The 26,261-nt window shown below is 45.6% G+C and overlaps 1 protein-coding gene across 3 annotated transcripts in view; it reads right to left on the bottom strand.

Moving 5' to 3' along the window:
* Positions 1-26,261, bottom strand: part of SYT16 (synaptotagmin 16) — a 109,376-nt gene that overhangs the window by 49,476 nt on the left and 33,639 nt on the right. For 2 of the 3 annotated variants that reach the window (XM_081862024.1, XM_081862022.1), the window contains exon 2: positions 5,037-5,216. In XM_081862024.1, coding sequence (XP_081718150.1) covers positions 5,037-5,216 — 180 coding nt within the window. Of the gene's footprint in view, positions 1-5,036; positions 5,217-25,273; positions 25,627-26,261 lie in introns of those variants that run through there. The other variant, XM_081862023.1, reaches the window with a different exon arrangement.

The raw sequence follows: 26,261 nt of genomic DNA, 5'->3' as shown, positions 1-26,261 counted from the left end.
GAGCCCGGTCTTGGCTGGGGAGGGCGGGGTATAAATTATTGTTGTTGTTATTGTTGTTGTTGTTGTTGTTGTTGTTGTTGTTACTATTATTATTGGAAGAGGCCAGCAGCGGTGACCATAAAGAGCCAACGGGATACTCCCATCAGAAGCAAATCAGAAACTGAGATGGCTTTTGTAATTCCAGGACTCTCCCTGAAAAATACAGTCCCTGGATGGTATGTCTGAATGAGCTCTTTGGCCTAGAAATTCAGAACCAACTGGATATGGGAGAAGCACCCACGTTTATTTATTTCAGCCTTCCTTAACCCGAAGCTTTTGACTACAACTCCCATCAGAAAGCACAACCAACCATTAGGGGGATGAGAGCAGCAATCCTTCAACATCTGGAGGACATTGAGTTGGGGAAACCTAGTTCACGGATCTGCCCCGCTGACAGTGACGGGAGAAGGGGACTAAATCTTTTCCCCAAAGTTGCACAGGGGTGAATCTTTCCCCTGCCTGAACCTCACCTCCTAGCACTTTGTATAAGCTAAACAAGATATAGCTTAGGGCCCCACTCTCTTGGGGGCCCCAAAAAATTTAAAGGGGGGGAAAACTGGATGCACATTTCCAAAATATAAGATAAAAAAACCAAAAAACCCACAATTATGTTGTAGCAAGTTTCGAGAGACTAGATTATGAGTCTTTGGAAATTGTGTTTCTAAAGGAACTTTTGTTATTGCCAAATGCCAATGTGTTTGCGTTATTAAGTTTGTTATGAATAAAAAATCATTTTAAGTTAGAGCTTAATAATTATTTCACTATTCATATACTTCTTCTTAATTGTATTTCACTATTAATATACTTCTTAATTGTATTTCAGTTCAACAATTACTTTGATAAAATACATATTTTGTTATGTGCAAATCGCTTTAGATCCATAAATTACCATATACTGTAGCATATATTCAACACAAAAAACAGCAACAATTTGTTGTTGACAAAGGACAGCTGGACATATAAAGGGCCCCATTATCTTCAGTAGCTTAGGACCTCATTAAACCTAAATCAGGCCCTGTTGTCACTGTGCCCCATTTGCCCCCTAAAGTAAAGGTAAAGGGATCCCTGACCATTAGGTCCAGTCGTGACCGACTCTGGGGTTGTGGCGCTCATCTCACCTTAATTGGCTGAGGGAGCCAGCGTACAGCTTCCGGGTCATGTGGCCAGCATGACTAAGCCACTTCTGGTGAACCAGAGCAGCGCACGGAAACGCCGTTTACCTTCCCACCGGAGTGGTACCTATTTATCTACTTGCACTTTGACGTGCTTTCAAACTGCTAGGTTGGCAGGAGCAGGGACCAAGCAATGGGAGCTCACCCTGTCGCGGGGATTCGAACCGCCGACCGTCTGATCGGCAAGCCCTAGGCTCAGTGGTTTAACCCACAGCGCCACCCACATCCTTATTTTCCCCCTAATCTGGTTCAAATACCAGAAGTGAGTTTGATTAGGAGGAAACTGGGAGGGGCTGGAGTGGAGGATGCAAAGCAGGGAAGATTTCGCTCCCCTAAACTGCACACCCTTTCGTTACCAAAGTCGCCCCCACTTTCCTTCCGTTATGTGAAAGCAGCAGAGGCAGATGAACAAATGGGAGCGCCCCATCGCATCCTAAATGTGGTCCCCAGACTTGATATGTGGTTTCAGAAGAGGTGTCAAATTTCCTTCAAGATAGAGCATGCATGAGCACAAAGGCTGTTTGGGTCAAATTCCTCTTCCTCTTGGTACATCCATTACAACCCTCATCCCAAGACAACAGAGCAAACAGGTAAATGTTCTAAATAGGTTTGACATCACCTTGCCCATTTTAGCGAAAAGGAAAAACTGTTTCCTACTTCAGTTTCCCAGTATAATTCATAAGTAGCAGCACTGTCTCTATATATACACACCGAAGGCTACAACAATACAAATGCCATCTTTCTCCCACAGTACAGGCTGCGGTTCAAGGCGATATGAGCTTTTCCATTATAAATACCACATTTTAAAGGATTTACTTGTCAATCATGTAAGAATTACTTTCAAATGCAAATCACTATAGCGTGCAGGCAAGTCTTCTCAGCCCCAGCCCCCCCCCTTTTCCTCCCACTTTCCTCAGTTTTTAAAACCTACCCTGTTTATTAATAATTCACATTTTTTAAAAGCTTTGGTAAATATATGTTTGCACTGCCGTCTGTGGCAGCTCCAAAAAGCACCGACGCCCACAACGCAGCGAAGGAGAGATGTTGTCATTTTATCTTATTTTTTAAGGCCCTCGCATTGCAATACTTGTCGGGAGAAAGAAAGACTTTGCAAAGCTCTCAACAAAGGGAACTTTTTAACAGAGCGATATCGGTGTTTGTGTAACAGTGAGAGCGTGGCGGAGAACAAAACAAAAGGCTAACACGAGCCCCACAAGCTACACGATGGAAGACTTCTCCTCACATTTCTGGAAACGGGTACAAATCCACGAGAGGAGAAGGAGCAGGGATGCCTTTCCCTGCACTGCTTCCCAGTCCCAACTGCTGGCCTTCCTCATGGCATAGGAATATAGAACAGGATCCGGCCACACCCCCACTTCATCCAGTATCCTGTTCCTAAAGCTGCCAACCAAATGCTAAATGGGATTCTGCAAGCAGGACCTGAGTGAGCAAGAGTGAGCTCTTCCAGAGGCATAGCAAGGGCGGGAACCGTAGCCCTGAGGCACAGATTTTTCGAGGGCACATTTTGGTGCACCCACCCCAGGCGCCATGAAAACACGCTCCCCCCGACATTGAGCTCACCACCTGCAATTCCCATGTTGTCAGAGGCAGGTGCCAGGGTCAGGTCAAAAATAACTCACAAAGCATCAGTGTAGTTACCGTATTTTTTGCTCTATAAGACTCACTTTTTCCCTCCTAAAAAGTAAGGGGAAATGTGTGTGCGTCTTATGGAGCGAATGCAGGCTGCGCAGCTATCACAGAAGCCAGAACAGCAAGAGGGATTGCTGCGCAATGAAAGCAGCAATCCCCCTTGCTGTTCTGGCTTCTGTGATAGCTTTCACTGTGCAGCAATCCCTCTTGCTGTTCTGGCTTCTGAGATTCAGAATATTTTTTTTCTTGTTTTCCTCCTCCAAAAACTAGATGCGTCTTGTGGTCTGGTGCGTCTTATAGAGAGAAAAATACGGTAACTCTTTGTTCAAAGAAACCAAACAGCTCAGGCCCAAGTGAGCCCAAGTAACTCTTCCCAGTAGATCGCGGTTTCCCAGATTTGGGTCTCTGGCTGTTTTCGGACTACAACTCCCATCGTCCCTAGTGAGCAGGACCAGTGGTCAGGGATGATAGGAACTGTAGTCCAAAAACAGCCGGAGACCCAAGTTTTGCAAACCCTGCAGTTGATCTTGCCCAACCGTAACCCTAACCCTACCTCCAACCCTAATCCTAACCCTAAACCCAACCTTAACCTAACCCTACCTCCAACATTGACCCTAAACCTAACCCTACCTCCCAGTGCCAAAGAAGCAGGAGGAGAAGAGCCATCACCAAGTAGAAAGCACCCAAAAGGAAACACCATCAATTTTGCATGTGGCTGTTGCCTCACATCCAAGACACCCCAGAAGATAAGAATAAAATATAGGAATTATTATTCTATTATGAAATTTTACCATTTACTCTCGTAGAGCTCATTGCTGTCAGAGCAAACGTAATGGCTGCATTGGCACGTCACGGTAAGCCATAGTTTAGTGTGGCATTCACAAGCCGGAATGAGCCGAAGTGAGCCCCACCTGCCCTGGATGCCCCCCTTTTGTCTCCCCCTCTGGTCCAGAGCACAACTTTAGCCGCACTTCTTTTTCATGAAACTCTCGGCTTGTCATTGGTGGGGCTTATAAAATACTCTGGTCACTTTCAAAGCAAGTCAACTCCAAGCCTTGGTTAAACAAACCTGAGTTTGTTATAAACCACAAACCCCTGTTTGCATGCAAAAATTTCAAAATATTCAGCAGAAATGAAGCAAAATGCTGTTGGGAGTCCTCTTCCTGGAGAATTTGTGCAAGCCTGAGACTCACATGGGATCATTCCAGCTTCTGCATGACACAGTACAGTGGTACCTCAGGTTAAGTATTTAATTCGTTCCAGAGGTCTGTTCTTAACCTGAAACTGTTCTTAACCTGAAGCACCACTTTAGCTAATGGGGCCTCTGCTGCTGCCGCACCACTGGAGCCCGATTTCTGTTCTTATCCTGAAGCAAAGTTCTTAACCTGAAGCACTATTTCTGGGTTAGCGGAGTGTGTAACCCAAAGCGTATGTAACCTGAAGCGTAGGTAACCTGAGGTGCCACAGTAGTAGTAGTAGTAATAATAATAATAATAATAATAATTTTATTATTATACCCCACTCATCTGGCTGGGTTTCCCTAGCCACTCTGGGTGGCTTGCAACATATCGAAAAACATAAACAACAGGATGAGGAGGTGCTAAATGGCATCATCCAGACCTCTTTATCTGCCCTTACGCTTTTTGCCCCACCTACATTTACCTCTGGCCCCTCCCACCACCAGCATGTGGACCCTGGAAGGTTGCCCACAGAAAAATGTGGCCCTCAGAATCATACACCTGTGGAATTGGAAGGGATCCAAATCGACCCAAACTCCAAGCCCCCTGCCCAGAGGTGTCATCTTCTCAAGTTGATTGAGGGGAACTGATGGGATGCCCTAACTTCGCAAGCAGCCAGGGGGTGGAACTAAACACCCTCTGAACATTGAGGGGGCCCTTCTGCCCCTCAAAAAAACACTGGGGGGCCAAAACTGCCTTGGCTTCTATGCCTCCTGCAATACAGGAATCCGAACTAATCATTCAGGACCAAGGCGGAAAAGGTTCCCCATCATGGCTAATTGATGGCTCTTTCATGTGACGTGCAAATGTGGCCAACGGGTGCCAGAAAGCAAAAGATAGCAGTTCCAATCAATTTAGAGTTTTGCTAAAAGCGGGAGATTTCAATCTATTCCTTAAAATTACTCGGATTTCTTTTAAGGAGTTTGGCGGTACTTACCAAGGCTCTCGTGAACGGCCGACTTCTCTTTGTAGCGTTTACGTTTCCCGCGTTGTTCCAAGCAGGGGAGGCCCCCAATCTTCTCAAAGCACAGCTTCTTGTTGATGAAGAGGAAGAGGACCGCAAAGAGGACGATGAAGACCCCGACAGCTGAGAGGAACCCAATCGCTTCAGGAGTAACTGGCGGAGAGGAAAAGCACAAGGAAGAAAGCACAAGGCGTTAAGCTGGCGCTTTGCGGGGTCATGTCGTCAAATGGGCGTTCCCAGGCGTGCATTTGCAGTGACGGTGACAACGCAGAGGGATTAAGCATTTGTAAAAAGAGGCAGGATTCCCGAGGGAGCCGCAGGAAAGGGTAGGAAAAGAACAGGCCTGTTGCCTTTGTGCCCAGCTTGACGGCGTAACTGTAACCATGTCTACTCAGAAGGAAATCCTATGGAATTTGATGGCTGTCATGCCCAGGTAAGTGACATTAATGGTGTTCCATCTCCTTTGAACACAGAAGGTCCTTGGCACCTCTCGGGAGGGCTGTGAGGGAACCCCACCTGAAATCTTGAAGTGCCCCTGTCTGGCAATGTTGACAATACTGAACTACATGAACCAATGGTTGAACTCAGCCAAAGGCAGATTCCTATGGTCCTCAGCAAGTTTAGGGTAGCAGCCTGACAGGTGTACAGGTATATGCCTCCTGGTCTTTGATTTGCTCTAGGAGCTGTATGGGCAATCTACCCGGAAGATGAATTGTCTTTCGAGGAGTTAGTGATCTGACATGGTTACCTTTCCTGCCTCTGTTCCTTCCCCCTCCCTGACTCTTGATAAGCTCTTTGATGGCATAAGAAGAGCCTTTAATGTCCTAATCCAGGCATCCCCAAACTCTTTTATATATATATATATATATATATATATATATATATATATATATAATAATATTTATTGCTTTTAAATCCTACAAACAAAAAGAAAAAGAAAAGAAGAAAAAAGAAGAGAAAACAGAGGAAAGAAAAAACAATGCAATACAATATATAAACAATACATTACACAACATTAACACATTAAACTAAATAAAACAGAACAAAAACAGTTTTTAAAAAAACATACATCATATGTGGAATACAAAAAGGGAGGTGAGAGGAAGTTGATGAAACAAGGGAATGAAAGATAAGGCATTAAAATGGTATGATGCAGGCACACCCAAACTCAGCCCTCCAGATGTTTTTGGGACTACAACTTCCATCATCCCTAGCTAACAGGACCAGTGGTCAGGGATGATGGGAATTGTAGTTCCAAAAACATCTGCAGGGCCGAGTTTGGGGATGTCTGTCCTAATCCATGAGTAGGCAACCTAAGGCCCGGGAGCCAGATCCAGCCCAATTGCCTTCTAAATCCGGCCCACGGACAGTCCGGGAATCAGCGTGTTTTTACATGAGTAGAATGTGTCCTTTTATATAAAATGCATCTCTGGGTTATTTGTGGGGCCTGCCTGGTGTCTTTACATGAGTAGAATGTGTGCTTTTATTTAAAATGCATCTCTGGGTTATTTGTGGGACATAGGAATTCATTCATTTCCCCCCCAATATATATATATATATATATATATATATATATATATATATATATATATATATATATATTTGCTTTCGTAGATTTTCACGGGTACAGGAATGCAGGTTTTGGTGTCCTCGGGTGTCTTCCCGTGTAAAAGTTGGGGTGTCTAGGCGACGTTTCGACGAGGTCTCACTCGTCATCTTCAGGCTGGTGCTTTCGGCTTCTTGTTACTGGAACAGAGCATGATCTCAGTGTTTGAGTTCCTATAAATACTGTAGAGGGGGTGTGGTGTATAGCCTCCAATGTTCTGGGCAGAGAGGAAGTTCCCAGGCTAGTGTGCCTTTTCTTCTTTTGTTCCTTAATTACTTGAGAGATTAATTACTTATTATATTTAATAAGTTAAATATAATTACTTACTAATTAATTAATTAATTAATTAATTATTATTAATTAATTATTATAATTAATTACCCTCTACAGTATACTTATTATTAATTAATTATTATAATTAATTACCCTCTACAGTATTTATAGGAACTCAAACACTGAGATCCTGCTCTGTTCCAGTAACAAGAAGCCGAAAGCACCAGCCTGAAGATGACGAGTGAGACCTCGTCGAAACGTCGCCTAGACACCCCAACTTTTACACGGGAAGACACCCGAGGACACCAAAACCTGCATATATATATATATATATAGTCCAGCCCCCCACAAGGTTTGAGGGACAGTGGACCCTTCTCTGATGTTGGACATTGTTTTGAGAAAGTGAGGCATTGGGAGGGGGTGGTTAATGAATGATCTGCACATAGCCAGTCGGGCAAGCCACACAGGCTAGCTATCTATAGATCGGGTGGTTGTGGGCAGAGTTTTTGAGAAGCTCGTGTTCCAACTGTGGGGCTGTGCAAACTGAGGCTACCTGGGGGAGTCACTTTGCCGCTTCTTGAGGGCTTCCAGTTGTCAGATGCAAGTGCTTGCTTGGTATGTATATATTGCTTGCTGTTTAGAATAAAATCTTTCAACTTCTCACTCACTTGTGTCTTTTTATTACTTCTGAATCTCATTTTAAAAGAGCCACCTTGCATTTGGCAAGACAGAGAAAATGTTCCCACTGTTCTGAGTCCTTGCCTTCTGTCCCACTTAGGGACAGAAAAGGGCGGAGGATGTCAACCCAGAAGGAACATTGGAGAAGCGCAAACAGCTCCTCTCTGGGAGCAGAGAGTGCCTGATTAAGGTGCCTCCGCCCCCTCCCACCCCCCGCCAATCGATGTGACAACTGAATTGAGGCAATGGGGGGGGGCATGCCTACACCACTTAGAAGTCCTGTCTCTTTGTCTCCTATTTTAGCTGTGGCACCCCTTTTGTGTTGTCCCACACACATATACACGTGACAGCTAGTTTGCCACTGGTGCCAAGGCGCTTTCTGAAAATTCCAAACGTACCCACTAGGGTCGCTAGTCCCTGGCTTAGCTTAAGCAAAGCGATGGTCTCATGTGCCTTCTGACCCCCCCCCCCCCCTTTGTTGCTGTGGTTGGCATCCGTCTGTCTCAAGAGACCATGGAGTGCGCCTCTAGACATGATGTCAAACTGCTGCATTAGCAGCACTAAAGCACCTTAAAGTCCATAAATAGCAACACCCTAAAGGTCCCGGGCCCTAAGGCAGATTAACCTCAACCAGGGCCAGGGCCTTCTCAACACTGGCTCTGGCCTGGTGGAACGCTCTGTCTCATGAGACCAGGGCCCTGCAGGGTCTGATTTCTTTCTGCAGGGCCTGTAAGACAGAGTTGTTCCACCTGCCTTTGGCTTGGAATCAACTTGATCCCCTCCCCCTCTTTCTTTTTTCCTTCTGTGATGGAACTCCTATTTGGGGACTTTCCTGGCTTTTTTTTCTGGCCCACGTAGTTGCCAGTCTGGATAGTTTGCCTTGGTGAAGACTTCACGTTTTCATCCCCCAAAAGTTTTTGATTTGAGTTTCTACTGAAATGAGGCTGCATTTTAATGTTGTATTTTCATCTTGTTATTAAGTTGTATTTTAATCGATTGTTTTAATACCTGGTGTTAGCCGCCCTGAGTCCAGTCTTGGCTGGGGAGGGCAGGGTATAAATAAATTTTATTATTATCATTATTATTATGTGGCACACACCCTCCCACTGCAGAACGCAAGCCTGGGTGGTATTTATGGAGGTCCTGGGCTGCCCAGATGACGAGACCCGCCCCTCCCAGCAAGGCTCATGTGGTCCAAAGGAAAGCAGAGCAAGACATTGAGCACCAACTTGGCTACAGGAGCTGATGGAAGGAGGCATTCAAGGCGCCATGCAACCATTTTAAGGATTTGTGTAGGGTTTACTCCTGAGCCTTTTCTACTGCCGAAGATTTCCTGGAAGGCAGCAGAGATTCAGGATCAGAGTTTTCCTTCTCCTAGATGGGCTCCCTTCCCAGGTTGACGACCCCCACCCGCCCCTCACTTCCCTCTACAGCACATTCAGAAACCGCCTTCTTGACCGCTGGACCCACAATTGCTTTGTCTGCTAGAGCCGGTCTTTGCATGAAGGGAAATCCCTAACTCATCGAGGGTTTGAGACCTGTCGGCTACCCTCACCTGGTTTAGCCGGCCAGTTGAAGCAGTTTCTGGGATATGCTTAAATGTAATGCCCAGCGAAGATCACAGAAGCCAGAAATACAGGAATGGGATATATCGCTGCGCTACCCCAATGAGTTTCTTGTCCTGCTCCAGAACAGTCAATCAGTTAAATATATCATGCGAACAAGAAAGAAAGAAAGCTAAAAACTCCACAGAATGAATTATACAAAGCGAGAAATTACACAACCGTTCTAGAATTCCATAATTTTTACAGGTTGCAGAAACCAGCCTTTCCTGGTGCGGGAGTGGGAGAAAGCTGCTAGCCACCATGCCCAAAAATTGCTCACTCTAGGAAAATTGACTATGCACCCCAAGATTTGGGATCTTCTCCAAACCTGTGCAAAAAATTTGCAGGGTTTTTGTTTTTTTGCAGAGAAACCCCTGTGTTTTGCAGCACTCGCTCATTCAGCAAAGGAGATGGTCTTGGAAGCATGCAAGGCACAATCATCGGTGGCAGCCTATTGCTACCACCACAGCTTTCATTTAAAAGAAAAAAAAGGGGGGGGACTTTTTTAAGTGCACACAAAGCAATTCCTCAACTGCATCAGAGGGAGATTCAATCCGTGCACATTTAACTTGGGGGGGCAGCAGCATTGTCAGCCAAGGCTCCTTTTAATGCCAGTTTCATTCCCGACTTTTGGGGTAGGAGGTGGAGCAGAGATAATAGGGAAGCTCACGTTACTGGTACTTTTCCAATTAGAAACCCACCAACACCCAATCAGCGGCCCATAAACTGTTCTTATGCCGTTTGCGCTAATTGAATTTCATTATACATTTGGAGCAACACATTATTTCCCTGCTGGTTCCTATAGCACCCTTCATAACGAGGGGCTAATTATATAGCGTGTGTATTTGCATGCACACACACACACACAGAGAGAGAGAGAGACAAGACTGAACACCAAGAGAACTTGTGTGGGCCGTAGCTCTGAGGAAAGGCTGCGTGGAGCAGACTTGGGCAATCTTGCACTGGGTTTAATGCACAACGCCTCTGCCAGCAGCATAAACTGTGCACAGGTGGCACTGGGATGGGCTGTACCTCAGATGCCGTGCACACAGAAAGCCGAAGGTTCGATCCCTGGGATCTCCAGGAAGGACTGGGAGAAATCCTTGCTAACCACCTGCTGTTCCACTCCCAGGAACACAGGAAGTTGTTTTATAAAATAGTCAGCCCATGGGTCCAATTAGCTTGGTACTGTCTACACTGACTGGCAGCCATTTTCCAGGGTTTTCATAGCTGTCAGCTTACAGATTTGAAAATAAGGGACTAGCAGCCTTGAAAATAAGGGATCAGCAGCCAAAATAAGGGATTTTCCGAACACAGGTATGTTCAACTTCTGAGCCCCTCTGAACCAAAGGCAGAAAGCCCAGCCAGCAGCCAAACGAAGCCTCAAGCGGTGGTTCCCACAGCGCAGCAACCCGGCAAAGGGGATGCAGCAAGGAAAACCACCGTCACCTCTCCGCTGGGAAGCGCTGAGCAAAGGCGAGTCCCCAGGCAACGCGGCCGATTTGATCAGCACAGGGCATGCAAGCTCCACCCCCCAGTCATTCTTAGATTCCTTATTGGGTGAGCAACGCAGCCAAGCAACACAGTTGGAGCCTCCCTCCTCCCTGGCTGGCAGGGAGGGAGGGAGAGGAGCTGCTTCCTTTGAAACCCAGGAAATTTAAGAGACATCATCAATAAGGGACAGCAGCAGGACACAGCGCTGGGATAAAGGACTTTCCCACCAAATAAGGGACGGTAGACAGCTATGGGGTTTTAGGCCTTAACTGGAGATGCCAAGGATTCAACTTCGGACTTTATGTATGCAAAGCAGATGCACACACCCCCTCAGCTGGTTCAATCCCCAGTATCTCCACGAAAAACCAGCAAGAGAGTCTTGCATCCACACGAAAGCTTATACCAGAACAAACTTAGTTGGTCTATAAGGTGCTACTGGACAATTCATTATTATTATTATTTTATTTCAACTGCGCCAGACCAACACAGCTACCTACCTGAATCTAGACTAATAATAATAATAATTATTATTATTTATTATTTGTACCCCACCCATCTGGCTGGGTTTCCCCAGCCACTCTGCGCAGCTTCCAACAAAGATTAAAAATACATTAAAATGTCACACATTAAATACTTCCCTAAACAGGGCTGCCTTCAGATGTCTTCTAAATGTCTGGTAGTTGTTTATCTCTTTGACATCTGGTGGGAGGGCGTTCCACAGGGCAGGCGCCACTACCGAGAAGGCCCTCTGCCTGGTTCCCTGTAACTTGGCTTCTCGCAATGAGGGAACCGCCAGAAGGCCCTCGGCGCTGGACCTCAGTGTCTGGGCAGAACGATGGGGGTGGAGACGCTCTTTCAGATATACTGGACCGAGGCTGCTTCGGGCTTTAAAGGTCAGCACCAACACTTTGAATTGTGCTGGGAAACGTACTTATATAAGCAAGTTATATGATGTTAGTCTTTGAGGTGCGGCAGGACTCTGCTGTGTTTGCTGCAGAAGGCTACTCCTCTGGAAATATTTATCCAGGGCGATTGGCTGCATGGGGACAGAGTTCAGCACACAAGCAGCTGAACGTGCCACAGGCTCTGCAATGGCTTCTGTTGGCAATGTCCACAGTAAAAAAAAGAAATATGGAAGCAGATTGGCCCACGTACTGATTAGTCCTAGAAATAGATAAAGACAAGCCTACATTGAAAAAATACGAGGGAATTATAAGTCACCTAACGGATTGGTTGGGATGCAGGTGGCGCATAAAAACCCTATAAGATGTTCTTGAGGCTCTGTCACGGGCACCCCGCCATACTCGCTCTAGCCGTCTGAGGTCCCGCTTCATTTTCCGAAGCTCCTCGGTAAACCAGGGAGCCCGGTTTCTGCGGGGTCGCAGAGGGCGCTTAGGTGCGATCTCAGCGATGGCTGCCAGGAGCTGGATATTCCAGCCCTCAACAAGCTCAGTCAATGAGTCGCCAGGGGGAGCAAGGTCCCGCAAGGCCTGACGGAATCTATCAGGGTCCATCAGCCTCTGCGGGCGAGCCCAAATTGGCTCACCACCTAAGCAGGGTGGGGGTGGAAAATCAATCCTGGCTTTCAGAGCGTAGTGATCAGACCATGGCACCTTCATCGAAGGAGACATGATCACATCTATACCTACGCCAAAGATCAAATCCAGCGTGTGGCCTGCTTGATGTGTGGGGCCCGAAACAAACTGGGAGAGCCCTAGTGTCGCCATGGAAGACACCAGGTCCAGAGCCTGTGAGGAGGGAGTGGCATCAGCATGGATGTTGAAGTCCCCCAATACCAATAGGTTTGGGAACTCCAAGGCCCAGCCGGCCACCGCCTCTAGCAGGCCTGACAGGGTGGCTGCTGGTGCGCTAGGTGGCCGGTACACCAGCCAGACAGCCAAGCTCTCCTCGGAGCCCCACACTAGGCCAACACATTCAATGCCGGGGATCGATGGTGATGGTAGAGCCCTGAAAGAACAATCTTCCCGGATTAATAATGCCACCCCTCCCCCCCCCGGCCCACAGTCCACGACTGGTGGAGGACGGAGAAACCCGGGGGCGCCATCTCTCGTAAGGTAACTGTTGCCCCTTTGTGCACCCAGGTCTCCGTCACACAAGCCAGGTCAACCCCCTGCGAGGTGAAGAAATCTCGCAGGGTGGCAGTTTTGTTGCCTATGGACCTGGCATTGCACAACACCAGTGACGGAGGTGAGTAATCCTTGCTCACCCTACCCTCGTCCCTCGGGATGGGGTGCAGATTGGAAGGGGTACGAGCATATCCATATCTTGATCCCCTTCGCCTATGACATCTGCCCCCACCGCCATACCTCCCTCGCCCCTCCACGGTAGCAATCCCAAGCCTCATACCAACCTCCATTTACAAAATAGAAAAACAAACCAAACCAAAAACAATCTAGGGGTCTTGGTGGACCACAAGCTTAACACGAGTCAATGGCGTGATGCAGCAGCAAAAAAGGCAAATCCTATTCTAGCGTCCAGATCAAGTCATAGTACCACTCTATTCTGTTTTAGTCAAACCACACCTGGAGTCCTGTATCCAATTCTGGGTGCCACAATTTAAGAAGGAGGTTGACAAGCTGGAAGGTGTGCAGAGGAGGGCGACCAAGATGATGAAGGGACTGGGAACCAAGCGTTCCTTATGAGGAACGGTTGAAGGAGCCGGGTGTGTTTAGCCTGAAAAAGAAGAGACTGAGAGGAGATAGGATAGCCATCTTCAAATATCTGAAGGGCTGTCACCTGGTAGATGGAGCAAGCTTGTTTTCTCCTGCTCTGGAGGGTAGGAACGGCTAAGGGAGCTGGGCATGTTTAGCCTGGAGAAGAGGAGGTTAAGGGGTGATATGATAGCCTTGTTCAAATATATAAAAGGATGTCACATAGAGGAGGGAGAAAGGTTGTTTTCTGCTGCTCCAGAGAAGCGGACACGGAGCAATGGATCCAAACTACAAGAAAGAAGATTCCACCTAAACATTAGGAAGAACTTCCTGACAGTAAGAGCTGTTCGACAGTGGAATTTGCTGCCAAGGAGTGTGGTGGAGTCTCCTTCTTTGGAGGTCTTTAAGCAGAGGCTTGACAACCATATGTCAGGAGTGCTCTGATGGTGTTTCCTGCTTGGCAGGGGGTTGGACTCGATGGCCCTTGTGGTCTCTTCCAACTCTATGATTCTATGATTCTATGATTCTATGATTCTATGATTCTAGGACTCGAACCAGTGGCTTCAAGTTACAAGAAAGGAGATTCTAACTAAACTTTAGGAAGAACTTTCTGACAGTATGAGCTGTTTGACCGTGGAATAGTCTCCCTCGGGAGGTTGTGGACTCTCCTTCCTTGGAGGTTTTTAAGCAGAGGTTGGACAAGACAACTCTTTGAAATCTCTTCTAACTCTACAATTTCATGATTCTATGGTATAGGTCTGCAGTGAATGTATGGTTTTTTCACTTCCTGAAAAGATAAACTGCGCCTTCACAGCTGTGGGAGAGTGTGCCCCGAAAACAGCAATTAACTTTCTGAAAAACAAGGTGCGACCAAGTGACGCGTTGTCAGGTTCTGTGGATCACGCCTGAGCAACGGCAAGGTGGCTAATGCTTTAGCAGAGAGCAAACCAGAGCCCAGCCCGGCACTCTGTGCCAAAGTCAGCGCTGGAATTAAGCTGAGAAACAGCACTGCTTGGTTAGTTAATGCTCGAATAAAGAACATGATGCACCTTGTGCAATATCAGCCAGCCGCTTCTCTCAAATCAGCAGGTGAAGCCCTCCTGGTGGTCTCTCCTCTGTATGAGGTAGGTGGTGTGGAGTCCAGGAAAGGGCCTTTTTAGTGGTGGCTCCCTCCTTCTGAGCTGCATCTAGCCCCATCTCTCTATAGCTTTAGGTGGCTAGTCAAGGCACACCTTTTTCAGCAGCTGTTTGGAGGAAGAGGGACCTGAAGGCTGGCACTATAAGTAACTGTGCTTTGCTGGTTTGTGATGTGTTTTTAAGCACTGTGGTGTTTTATGAATTTTTCTTATCTATTGGCCCATTCGTTCTACACTGGCTTGTGCAAAGTTCTCTAAATAAATAAATAGTGCTGCATATGGGGAAATGATGTGCAATTAGCCCACTTTTCCCTTCATCCTTGAAGCAGGCACTTAAATCATTTTATTTTTCAAGGTCAAGAAGAAAGAGCACACAAACCTTCTCCTTGAAAAGTGGCCTCTGTACCTTTAAATGAGTGGTGAGTGATGCTTGCATCATAATTAAAATATGAAATTACTCTGAAAATCCTACTTTTTAAAAAACCTGTGTGTTTGCACTTACGGTTGAATTCCCTGAAACAGGCATGTCTAACTTTCAAGAGACTGTGATCTACTCACAGCACAAGAAAACAGGCAGTGATCTACCAAAGTTTTTAGGAAGCCAAAGTTTTTAGGGAACCAGTAGATCGTGATCGACCTGTTGGCCATCACTGCCCTAAAAAATGCAAATGAAACAGAAACTATGCTGTCTGCCACCTGATAAACGATATACTTTTTAAAAAAACATATTTTGTTTATCTATGAATTGCCTTTTGCACGGCTCAAGGAGGTTTATAATCCTGCAATAAAAACTAACTTAAGTTTTAAAAAAAATACAAGAAACAATTAAAATAGGTTTTAAAACCTAATTCTAATATACACTTTAAAACAATAAACAAAACAAAAAAATCCACCCAACTGGAAAAGCTTATTTGGTTGATCCTGTATTCATCTACTAAAAAGCGGGGGGTGATCAAGCTGGAATAGATTAGTACCTGCAAAATAGTGCAGGTACATGAGCCAAAGCAATCATTCTGAAGCAAGAAACATGCAGTGTTAAGAGGAGGCACACATGCGACTTACCAGCATTTGTAGAAAAGTCTTTCCTTCCTGTGTCAAAGAGAAACAGGGGGACACTTTTACAACGGTACTTGCCATCTGCCGTTTTTAAAAGTTGTGTATTAAAAATATATTTTTTAAAAAAAAATAATAATAATGTTATGCTGCCTGATTAAATGTAGGCACTTTTAGCTGATTGATTGATTCCTCAAACCAATTTATTGATTAAACTCTGGGGCCCTGTCAGACATATCCAGACCGAAAAAGATGGTTTCATAAAATCATAGAGTTGGAAGGGACCCGAGGGTCATCTAGTCCAACCCCCTGCAATGCAGGAATCTCAGGTGGAGCATCCATGGCAGATGGCCATCGAACCTCTGCTTGAAAACCTCCAAGGAAGGAGAGTCCACCACCTCTCGTGGGAGTCTGTTCTGCTGCCGAACAGCTCTTAATGTCAGGACTTTTTCTGAATGTTTCACACGTACAATATTTACAGCTGAAACTCTGCACCAACAGAGTTCATCCACACTTGCATTTACTCTGCTTTTATCCCCCAGGGAAACCTGCAGATTAGCGCTTAAACCAGGGGTCAGCAAACTTTTTCAGCAGGGGGCCGGTCCACTGTCCCTCAGACCATGTGGGGGGCCAGACTACATTTTGAAAAAATAAAATAAAATGAACCTATTCCTATGCCCCACAAATAACCCAGAGATGCATTTTAAATAAAAGGACACATTCTACTCATGTAAAAACACGCTGGTTCCCAGACCGTCCGTAGGGCCGGATTTAGAAGGCAATTGGGCCACATCCGGCCCCCGGGCCTTAGTTTGCCTACCCATGGTTTAACTAAAGTTCCCACTGACCTCAATGGGAATGACTAACACAGGACTGCCTGTTCCTTTGCATTCGAAGGTGTGCAAAAGGGCATGGTTTCTCTTTTATGCATGGGGTACAATAGCACGGTCAATGCTCAGTCAAGCTTCTTTCCTTGAGTGAAAATTACAGCCTGCTCTGCATCCAAGCCTCACAGCTCATTCTTCTCCTCCTTGCCAATTTGTGTGTTTGTGTGATTGCGATTATCAGGGTCACCTTTGGGGACGGCAGAGGGAGTCACACAAACGCCCCGTCCCCTGCAGCAGGCGAGAGGCGATTGCAACAATTCCGTCTCCGGCTTGTTTGAAATAGATAATCAGCCGAGAGAGCTTCTGTCTTGCGAAAACACACACGTTTTATTTCTGGAGTGTTTGCACATTGCGTGCGCCTCACACATGAATAAAAGCGCCACCTGTTTGAGGCCGATAACTGCAGCTCACGATGCGCCGTATCAGTCGCTCGCTGCAACAGCAGGCCGCTTTGTAAAAGCGACGCTCCGGCAGCTCTGACGTGACCCACATTTTGTTAAAACAGCTGCGTGCTGTTCAGTTTGCTGTAATAAGCCTCCGCTTGAGCTTCTCCGAGTTTGCACAGAAGCCCATTTCTTCTACCCCGACGCGCTGCAGAGATAAGCTTGAAAGTGTGCTGTCAGCACTGGGTGAAAAGTTCGAGGGCGGGGGATCTGGGGAACATCAGGATAGTGGTGGGCTTTGGGGTCCCTGGACAGACCCTCTAAGTGTCCCTATTTTCCAGGGACAGCTCGGATTTACAGAAACTGTCCTGGTTTCTGATTTGATCTTGGAATATCCCTCTTTTCTTTAGGACGTCATATAATAATAATAATAATAATAATAATAATAATAATAATAATAATTTTATTTACTGTATTTTTCGCTCTATAAGACACACCAGACCACAAGACGCACCTAGTTTTTGGAGGAGGAAAACAAGAAAAAAAATATTCTGAATCTCAGAAGCCAGAACAGCAAGAGGGATCGCTACGCAGTGAAAGCAGCCATCCCTCTTGCTGTTCTGGCTTCTGGGATAGCTGCGCAGCCTGCATTCGCTCCATAAGATGCACACACATTTCCCCTTACTTTTTAGGAGGAAAAAAGTGAGTCTTATAGAGCAAAAAATACGGTATACCCCATCCATCTGGCTGGGTTGCCCCTGACACTCTAGGCGGCTTCCAACACACATAAAAATAGTAACAAAACATCAAAAATTAATAGTAACAATCAGATCCTATATAAAAAGTCACAAAAACTTATTCTCCTATTCTCATTGGAGAAATGTTGATGGGAATGGATTTATGCGACCCTCAAGCCAAGGAGATGAGTAGCCCAGGATGGGGACTTTTTTAATGTTTAATGTTTTGTTGTGTTGTGTTTTTATCTATGTTAGATGCCACCCAGAATGGCTGGGGCAAGCCAGTCAGATGGGCAGGGTATAAATAATAAAATTAGTAGTACTAGTAGTCTGGAATAGGATGTCCCTGTTGGAGGGTATGATATTAAGGATAGGTAGAACATAGACTGGGATCCATATGATTTGCAGTAGATGGGGAAAGGTTCCTTTTCAGCAACAAAAGAGGCTAGTAGCCATTGATGACCACCAGATATGGGGAAGTCACTCCGTAAGCCATCTCAGCAGAAGAGTGGAGTAAAAATGCTTTGAAATAAGAGCTGGGAAGCTTGCAGCCCTCTAGATATTTCTGGACTCCAACTCCCATCAGCCCTGATCATTGGTCCTGCTGCTGATGGGACTTGAAGTCCAACGATGGCTTGAGGGCCAAAGGCTCCCATTGCTGCTTCAAATAAATGGTAAAAAATGCTTTGAACAAACAAAATGAGAGGAAAGAGTCTCTGTTTCTTGCAGGTGAAGCGGGGGGGGGGGGGAACCTAGTTTGAAAAATTAAAAACTTGTGCATGCTTTATTCTATGAAAGATTACAAAAAAGCACACTATGAGGAGCATCCAGCAAGTAGGTATAGTTGGTCAAGGGAGCCGTGAACTCAAAAAAAAGCCTCTGCCCTAAACCAACTTAGCAGATTCATTAGGTTTTGAACAACCAAAACCATCTTCCTCTCTCTCTCTCTTCTCTCTCTCCTCTCTTCCTCCTCTCTTCTCAAAGGCAGAAAGTCCTTGTCTGCCATACCAGCACACCTTGCCAAACCCACTTAAAACTCCCCCCCCCCCCCGGTTGTCATTAGATTCCTCTTATCCTACATCTGATGCCCAGGACTGGATGAACTTAAGATAGTTGATTTTTCTCTCATCACAGGCTAGTCTTACAAGCACAACCTGTTCTTTCCTGGAACAAAATCTTGCTTTGCATTAACAAGCCTTCTGTCATTCCAGGCCAAGGGTAGGCAACCTAAGGCCCGGGGGCCGTATGTGGCTCATTCGCCTTCTCAATCCGGCCAGTGGACGGTCCAGGAATCAGCGTGTTTTTACATGAGTAGAATGTGTCCTTTTATTTAAAATGCATCTCTGGGTTATTTGTGGGGCCTGCCTGGTGTTTTTACATGGGGCACAGGAATTCATTCATTTTGTTTATTTTTTCGAAATATAATCTGGCCCACCACATGGTCTGAGGGTTGGTGGACCGGCCCACGGCTGAAAAAGGTTTCTTCCAGGCAAATCACTAGAAGGCAGAAGTGTACTCCTGCCACAGACCCTATACCTGAAAGCAGCTTTTTTGTGTCAATTTATATACTCATATATAGTTATAAGGGACGCGGGTGGTGCTGTGGTCTAAACCACAGAGCCTAGGGCTTGCTGATCAGAAGGTCGGCGGTTCGAATCCCCGCAATGGGGTGAGCTCCCATTGCTCGGTCCCTGCTGCTGCCAACCTAGCAGTTTGAAAGCACGTCAAAGTGCAAGTAGATAAATAGGTACCACTCTGGCGGGAAGGTAAACAGCGTTTCTGTGCGCTGCTTTGGTTCGCCAGAAGCGGCTTAGTCATGCTGGCCACATGACCCAGAAACTGTCTGCAGACAAACGCCTGCTCCCTCGGCCTATAGAGCGAGATGAGCGCTGCAACCCCAGAGTCGTCCACGACTGGACCTAACGGTCAGGGCTACCTTTACCTCTACCTATATAGTTATCTAATTCATCAGCACCTGTTGAGGACCCAGTAGTTACATAGGAAGATGTCTTATATTGAGTCAGGCGCTTGGTGCCTCTAGCTAAGTCTTGTCTACACTGACTAGCAAAAGTAGCTTCTTTCCCAAATAGGTTTTATATTAAACAATAGCAATCCGACTCTTCGTTGCTAAAGACATACTGTCTTCTCTAGCATATTATATACTACAAAGATCTGTCTTAATTATGCATTCTCAACGTAGTTTTAATTTTAATTCTCCTTATTGCACTTGATAATTCAGTGCAAGAAAAGAGGCTTTACAAATGAAATCTCATTACTAGACAAAGAGTTATTACAAAATAAGACAAAAGTAATTTCTAAAGTATATGAAACACTGTTGGACTGGGAAGTTAAGGACAAACAAGTAAACGAGGTAATGATTAGATGGGTTTAAGATATAGGTAAAACTATCGAACTATCATCATGGGAGAAATTATGGAAAGAAAGTTGGAAATTTACGGCTTGCGAAATGATAAGGAAAAACCTGATAAAGATGCTTTATAGATGGTATTTAACGCCAACCAAAATATGCAAAATGTATAAAACAAAACTCAAATCAAGTAGAGGGGACACTCATACATGTGTGGTGAACATGTGATAATATCAAGGGCTTCTGGGATGTGGTGTATGAGGAGCTAAAGAAAATATTCAAACAAAATATTATTAAGAAAACAGAAGCTTTTTTTACTGGGGATACCTTAATTAATAATAATAATAATAATAATTTATTATTTATACCCCGCCCATCTGGCTGGGTTTCCGCAGCCACTCTGGGCGGCTTCCAACCGAATATTCAAAAGACAATACAGCATTAAACATTAAAAACGATTAACTTCTGCAAAATAAATTAAGGTATGTAAGTCAAAAATAGAAAGAAAAAGAGGTAAGAAGGAATTAAGAAGGAAACAGTTTACCAAAAACAAAAAGAGAACCGTGTTCAAGGAAGTCAATTGGAAGAAAAGAAAGGAAATATGGTATATATATTGATCTTCATTTGTTTGTATAAATTTTTGTAAGTAACAATGTTTTAGTTGTATTTCTCTATTTTTTGTTTTTGTTTTAGTGTTGATTATGTATTATTATTTTTAAATTTAATGCGTGTGTGTCGTAAAATAAATTCAAATAAAGGGGGGGAAATTCAGTGCAATCCTGTTACAGTTGATTTTGACAGCTCGATGACTAAGCTCTTTAGCGACGAAACGTCTGATTACCGGAACAATGTCCAAACACTGAACCACTGGAATATCACAACTGGACTCTTTATTTACTGCGTTTGCAATTGTTTAAGATAAAACCTATTTGGGAAAGAAACTACTTTTGCCATTTTTATGGACGTTTATTGTTCGTTTGAGGGACGCGGGTGGCGCTGTGGGTTAAACCACAGAGCCTAGGACTTGCCGATCAAAAGGTCGGCAGTTCGAATCCCCGCGACGGGGTGAGCTCCTGTTGTTCGGTCCCTGCTCCTGCCAAGCTAGCAGTTCAAAAGCACATCAAAGTGCAAGTAGATAAATAGGTACTGCTCTGTCGGGAAGGTAAACGGCGTTTCCCTGCGCTGTTCTGGTTCGCCAGAAGCGGCTTAGTCATGCTGGCCACATGACCCGGAAGCTGTACGCCGGCTCCCTCGGCCAATAAAGCGAGATGAGCGCCGCAACCCCAGAGTCGGTCACGACTGGACCTAATGGTCAGGGGTCCCTTCACCTTTACCTATTGTTCGTTTGCAGATGGTTGCGTTGGTGATATTATCTTGTGTCAATTGCAGTAGTCATTGTATCACCACCCTGTTCATTGTTTCATGCACTGACTGGCAGCAGCTCTCCAAGGTTTCAGGTAGTGAGTTTTTGCCAGCCCTACCTAGAGATGCCGGGATTTGAACCTGGGACCTGCTGCGTGCAAAGCAGATGCTCTGCCACTGAGCTATGGTCCTTTCCCTGAGATGTTGCACCACTGAGCTATCGTCCTTCCTCCTATGTGCCAAGGAGGCATCACAGATTTCTTAGAGTTGGAAGGGACCCGAGGGTCATCTAGTCCAACCCCCTGCAATGCAGGAATCTCAGCTAAAGCATCCCTGACAGATGACCAACTAACTTCTGCTTTAAAGCAGGCACCCCCAAACTTGGCCCTCCAGCTGTTTTGGGACTACAACTCCCATCATCCCTAGCTAACAGGACCAGTGGTCAGGGATGATGGGAGTTGTAGTCCCAAAAGAGCTGAAGAGATGAGTTTCGGGATGCCTGCTTTAAAATCTGCAAGGAAGGAGAGTCCACCACCACTGTTGAATGTATCCTCCTTGCACACCATCTAAAGGCCACATGGGATATGGCATTAGTCATGTGAATGCAGTCAGTGTGTCTGCTTCGGTTATGTAAATAGCAGCAGCGAAGGAGCGAAGGTCACCTCTCAGAAGCTGCTATTTACATTTCAAGGGACGCCTCAAACACAAGGCACATCACACTTAACTGAAGGAACAGTTGAAGGAGCTGCATATGTTTAGCTTGGAAAAGGGGATGTATGACAGCCATCTTCAAATACAGTGGTACCTCAGTTTTCGACCGTCTACACTGAGGAACATGCCATGTGGCTTCCGATTGAGTTTTCGGTTTTCAAACGTTTCAGAACTTGAACAGTCTTCCGGAACGGATTATGCTCAAAAACCCAGGGACCACTGTATCTTAAGCCTTTCAACTTAACCCCCCAAGTCCCCTTCCCAGCCAAAAGTATTTTCTTCTGAGTTTGCTCACAGTCTACTCAAAGTGGGTTTAAATTCGGCCGTAATATTCAGCTAGTCCAGGCATGGCCAAACTTGGCCCTCCAGCTGTTTTGGGACTACAACTACAATCATCCCTAGCTAAAAGGACCAGTGGTTAGGGATGATGGGAACTGTAGTCCCAAAACAGCTGAAGGGCCAAGTTTGGCTATGCCTGAGCTAGTCGGATAGCACTTTTAGCTGGCATAAAATGAATGGCCACTTTTTATCTTACACAAACATCTGGGCTCTGCAGACATGCCTCTGCCTCTTAATGTTTTATGGCCTTTTGGCCTCTCTCCCTCCCCTACAGACCGTGTGAGAAAAAGAGCAAGCTGAAAACTGAAGAGTACAAGTCATGTCGCACAAAATGGGCTCCCGTCCACAACAGCTCATGCTTCAATACATCTGTTGGGCCTTTAAAATTGTCACAAGACCCCGTGGGCCCATGCAGATGACCTGTGCGTTCACCCCGATTCGACTGTGGGGAGGTTATTAGGCAATGAGCCGTCATTCTGAATTGGTCCCAATTTGCTTGCTAAGCTGGTTCTAACCTCTTCCCATTCATTCATCTCGTGCTTTTCCACGTTTGACCCCCCATCACTTCCCCAACCACAAAAAAACTGACATTTGGTCTTTTCTAAGTGGATTTGTTGAATGAGCATTTTTAACTTAGGGTTAAAGGTAAAGGTAAAGGGACCCCTGACCATTAGGTCTGCTTGTGACCGACTCTGGGGTTGCGGTGCTCATCTCGCTTTATTGGCCGAGGGAGCCGGCGTACAGCTTCCGAGTCATGTGGCCAGCATGACTAAGCCGCTTCTGGCGAACCAGAGCAGCGCACGGAAACACCGTTTACCTTCCCACCGGAGCGGTACCTATTTATCTACTTGCACTTTGATGTGCTTTCGAACTGCTAGGTTGGCAGGAACAGGGACCGAGCAATGGGAGCTCACCCCATTGCAGGGATTCGAACCACTGACCTTCTGAACAGCAAGTCCTAGGCTCTGTGGTTTAACTCACAGCGCCAATCTGGACACAAAAGAAGTTGCCCAAAGTTGTTCAGTTTTGGAGCTCCTTTTTGTGAAATTCCCCAACATCTACGCTTCCAACAAGGGTTGCTGTACATCTGGATTTTCCCGGAAATTTAAGCGATTTCCGCCCAGGTGCTGTTTACGAGGGCCGAATACAAGCTTGGTCCGGGAAATTCCAGACATTTGGCAACCCTACTTTAAAGAGGACTTAAACTGCAGAAATGTAAATTTAAGATATGCGCCTGAATCGCACCCACAAAATACAGGTAGCGGCATTAGCTGTTTTTGCTGCACTGACCCAAGCATCAGTCTCAGGCGATCTCTGTAGCCATCCCTCCATTCACTCCTGTCATTCTGTCCTTTCCCCAAAATTTTTGCAAGTTGTAGCCTGGCAAACAGCTGACTGCAGTCTCATGAACCATATCACTCTGGAATTCTTCTTACCCCTCCCCCCCATAAGAGATATGTGAAGATCTTTGTTACTATGGCAACACCCGGATGCAATATTTTGAGTCAATGAAGATGGTTTACATCACTGCTAGAATACCTCGCAATCTGCAGTCATCTTCTAAAGAAAGAAAGTTCTTACTCCTCCCCTGAGATGTCTACAAAATCCAGCAGGCCCTTAAATCAGAAGTCAGAGGAACAGATACACCCTGATCTCACTCCCAAGAAGGACAATTCCAGCTATGGACTGAGTGTAAGAGGAGCCAGAACCGTATGTGGCTTGAATTTCTTGCTCCCCTGAATTTTTAACTGAAGAAATAATAATACAGGATTTTAAATGAAACCTGGGACTCAGCTGCAAATAAAACATTTTACGTGTGCTTTAAATGCAATATACAAGGTGACACTAGATGGTGAAGGTGAGTGTTATGAAAAATTCAATGTACCTTTTAAAATGCTTTTTTAAAAAAGCATTTTCAAAGTGGTTTTTATATGTGACTAGATTCCACCCTGGAGTGAATTTGTATCCATGCATTCCACCACACACACACACACACACACACACACACACACATACACACACCAAGTACTCCAGTTGAGCTCTTCTGGAAATAGGGACAATACCTGCAAGAGCCCCATGGAAGGGGCAAAACAACACTGCAAGTGGCAGTAGTATACTTGAAGTAGCGTCTCCACCCCCATCATTCAGAGGTCCACCTCTGAGGGTCTTCTGCTGGTTCTCTCACTGCAAGAAGCAAAGCTACAGGGAACCAGACAGAGGGCCTTCTCGGTAGTGGCACCCGCCCTGTGGAACGCCCTCCCATCCGATGTCAAGGAAATAAACAGCTCTCTGACTTTTAGAAGACACCTGAAGGCAGCCCTGTTTAGGGAAGTTTTTAATGTTTGATGTTTTATCGTGTTTTAAATATTCTGTTGGGAGCTGCCCAGAGTGGCTGGGGAAACGCAGCCAGATGTTCAAGGTATAAATATAATAATAATAATAATAATAATAATAATAATAATAATAATAATAGAGAGCCAGCATGGTGTAGTGGTTAAGAGCGGTAGACTCGTAATCTGGTGAACCGGGTTCGATTCCCTGATCCTCCACATGCAGCTGCTGGGTGACCTTGGGCTAGTCACACTTCTCTGAAGACTCTCAGCCCCACTCACCTCACAGAGTGTTTGTTGTGGGAGAGAAAGGGAAAGGAGATTGTTAGCCGCTTTGAGACTCCTTAAGGGGAGTCAAAGGCGGGGTATCAAGTCCAAACTCTTCTGCTTATTATCATTATTATCATTATTATCATTATTTTGTGGTCCCTTCCAACTATACAGTCGTACAATTCTATTGCCTAAAACTCATATGATTCAATCAATAAAGATTTCTTTAAGCCGGTGAGAGGCCTGCTTTTTGGCAACGCAGCACTGCACTATTATTATGTAGGAAAACGATGACATCGTCTCCTACCTCAAAACAGGCCCTTCAGCTTCCGCACAACCCATAAGAGAAAGGTTTCAGAGATTTCCCATTCTCCGTTCTTGCATCCCCCGTCCTCTCCTGCAACTCCGTTCAGTTTAGCCCTTCCATTTAAGATCCCCTGCGTGGCAATTTACTGCATCCAGAATTTGGCCCGCTGCCCCCTTTTCCAAGCCCTGGTCCAAAAGCTCCCCCATCAAACTGACTCCAGGTGATGTAGCTCTAAGCCCTTCCTCTCAAGGTTGAATGCGTTTCCTTGGCAACCGGCCTGACCTCCATTACTCCGGGGAGCAAAGATGCTCTGCCAAAGAGCTTTCCGTTTAATCAGCCCCTGTCCTTTTAACAGTAACAGGACTTCCCGTCCGCAGAGCAGGTTGCCCAGACAAAACAGAGGCCTCTCGCAGGTCTATCTGCCTCCGTTCGGGGCACACGCTTTTAAAATAAAATAAATAAACGGTTACGTAAAATGAATAAGTAGGCCAAGATGTACTTAACGCTTGCCCTGAAGACACTCTTCCTGTCCTCTGCGTGTGTGAGTGCATGTTTTGGCAGGGGTAGCTAATAGCTATTTCAGGATCCGCAGGCAGAGGAAAAAAATTACGAGACTAACATGCACTCTCAGAACAGCGCCTGATCAGCAGATCAAGAGGCTTCTCCTTAATTTTAAAGCTCTCTGCAGCTTCGTGCTGGACACACCTCTCTGGCTTTGTTCCCCCAAAATCCAACTCTGCAACAGTTGGGCTAACTTTAGAGTTTCTGCCATGTTCTAAGGGAAGAAAGTAAGAGCAAACTAATGGTACTACTTTATTGCAGACCTGGAGTCCTGTGTGCATTCTGGGCAGCACAGTTTAAGAAGGACATTGAAAAGTTGGAAGGTGTACAGAGGAGGATGATGAAAGGTCTGGAAACCAAGCCTTATGAGGGAATTGGGTGCGTTTAGCCTAGAAAAGGTGACAGCAGTCACAAAATTAAAAGACGC

This window comes from Podarcis erhardii (genome assembly GCF_964252035.2).
Source record: "Podarcis erhardii genome assembly, chromosome: 1".
In the NCBI taxonomy this organism is placed as follows: domain Eukaryota; kingdom Metazoa; phylum Chordata; class Lepidosauria; order Squamata; family Lacertidae; genus Podarcis; species Podarcis erhardii.
This window is presented reverse-complemented; position numbering and strand designations above follow the sequence as displayed.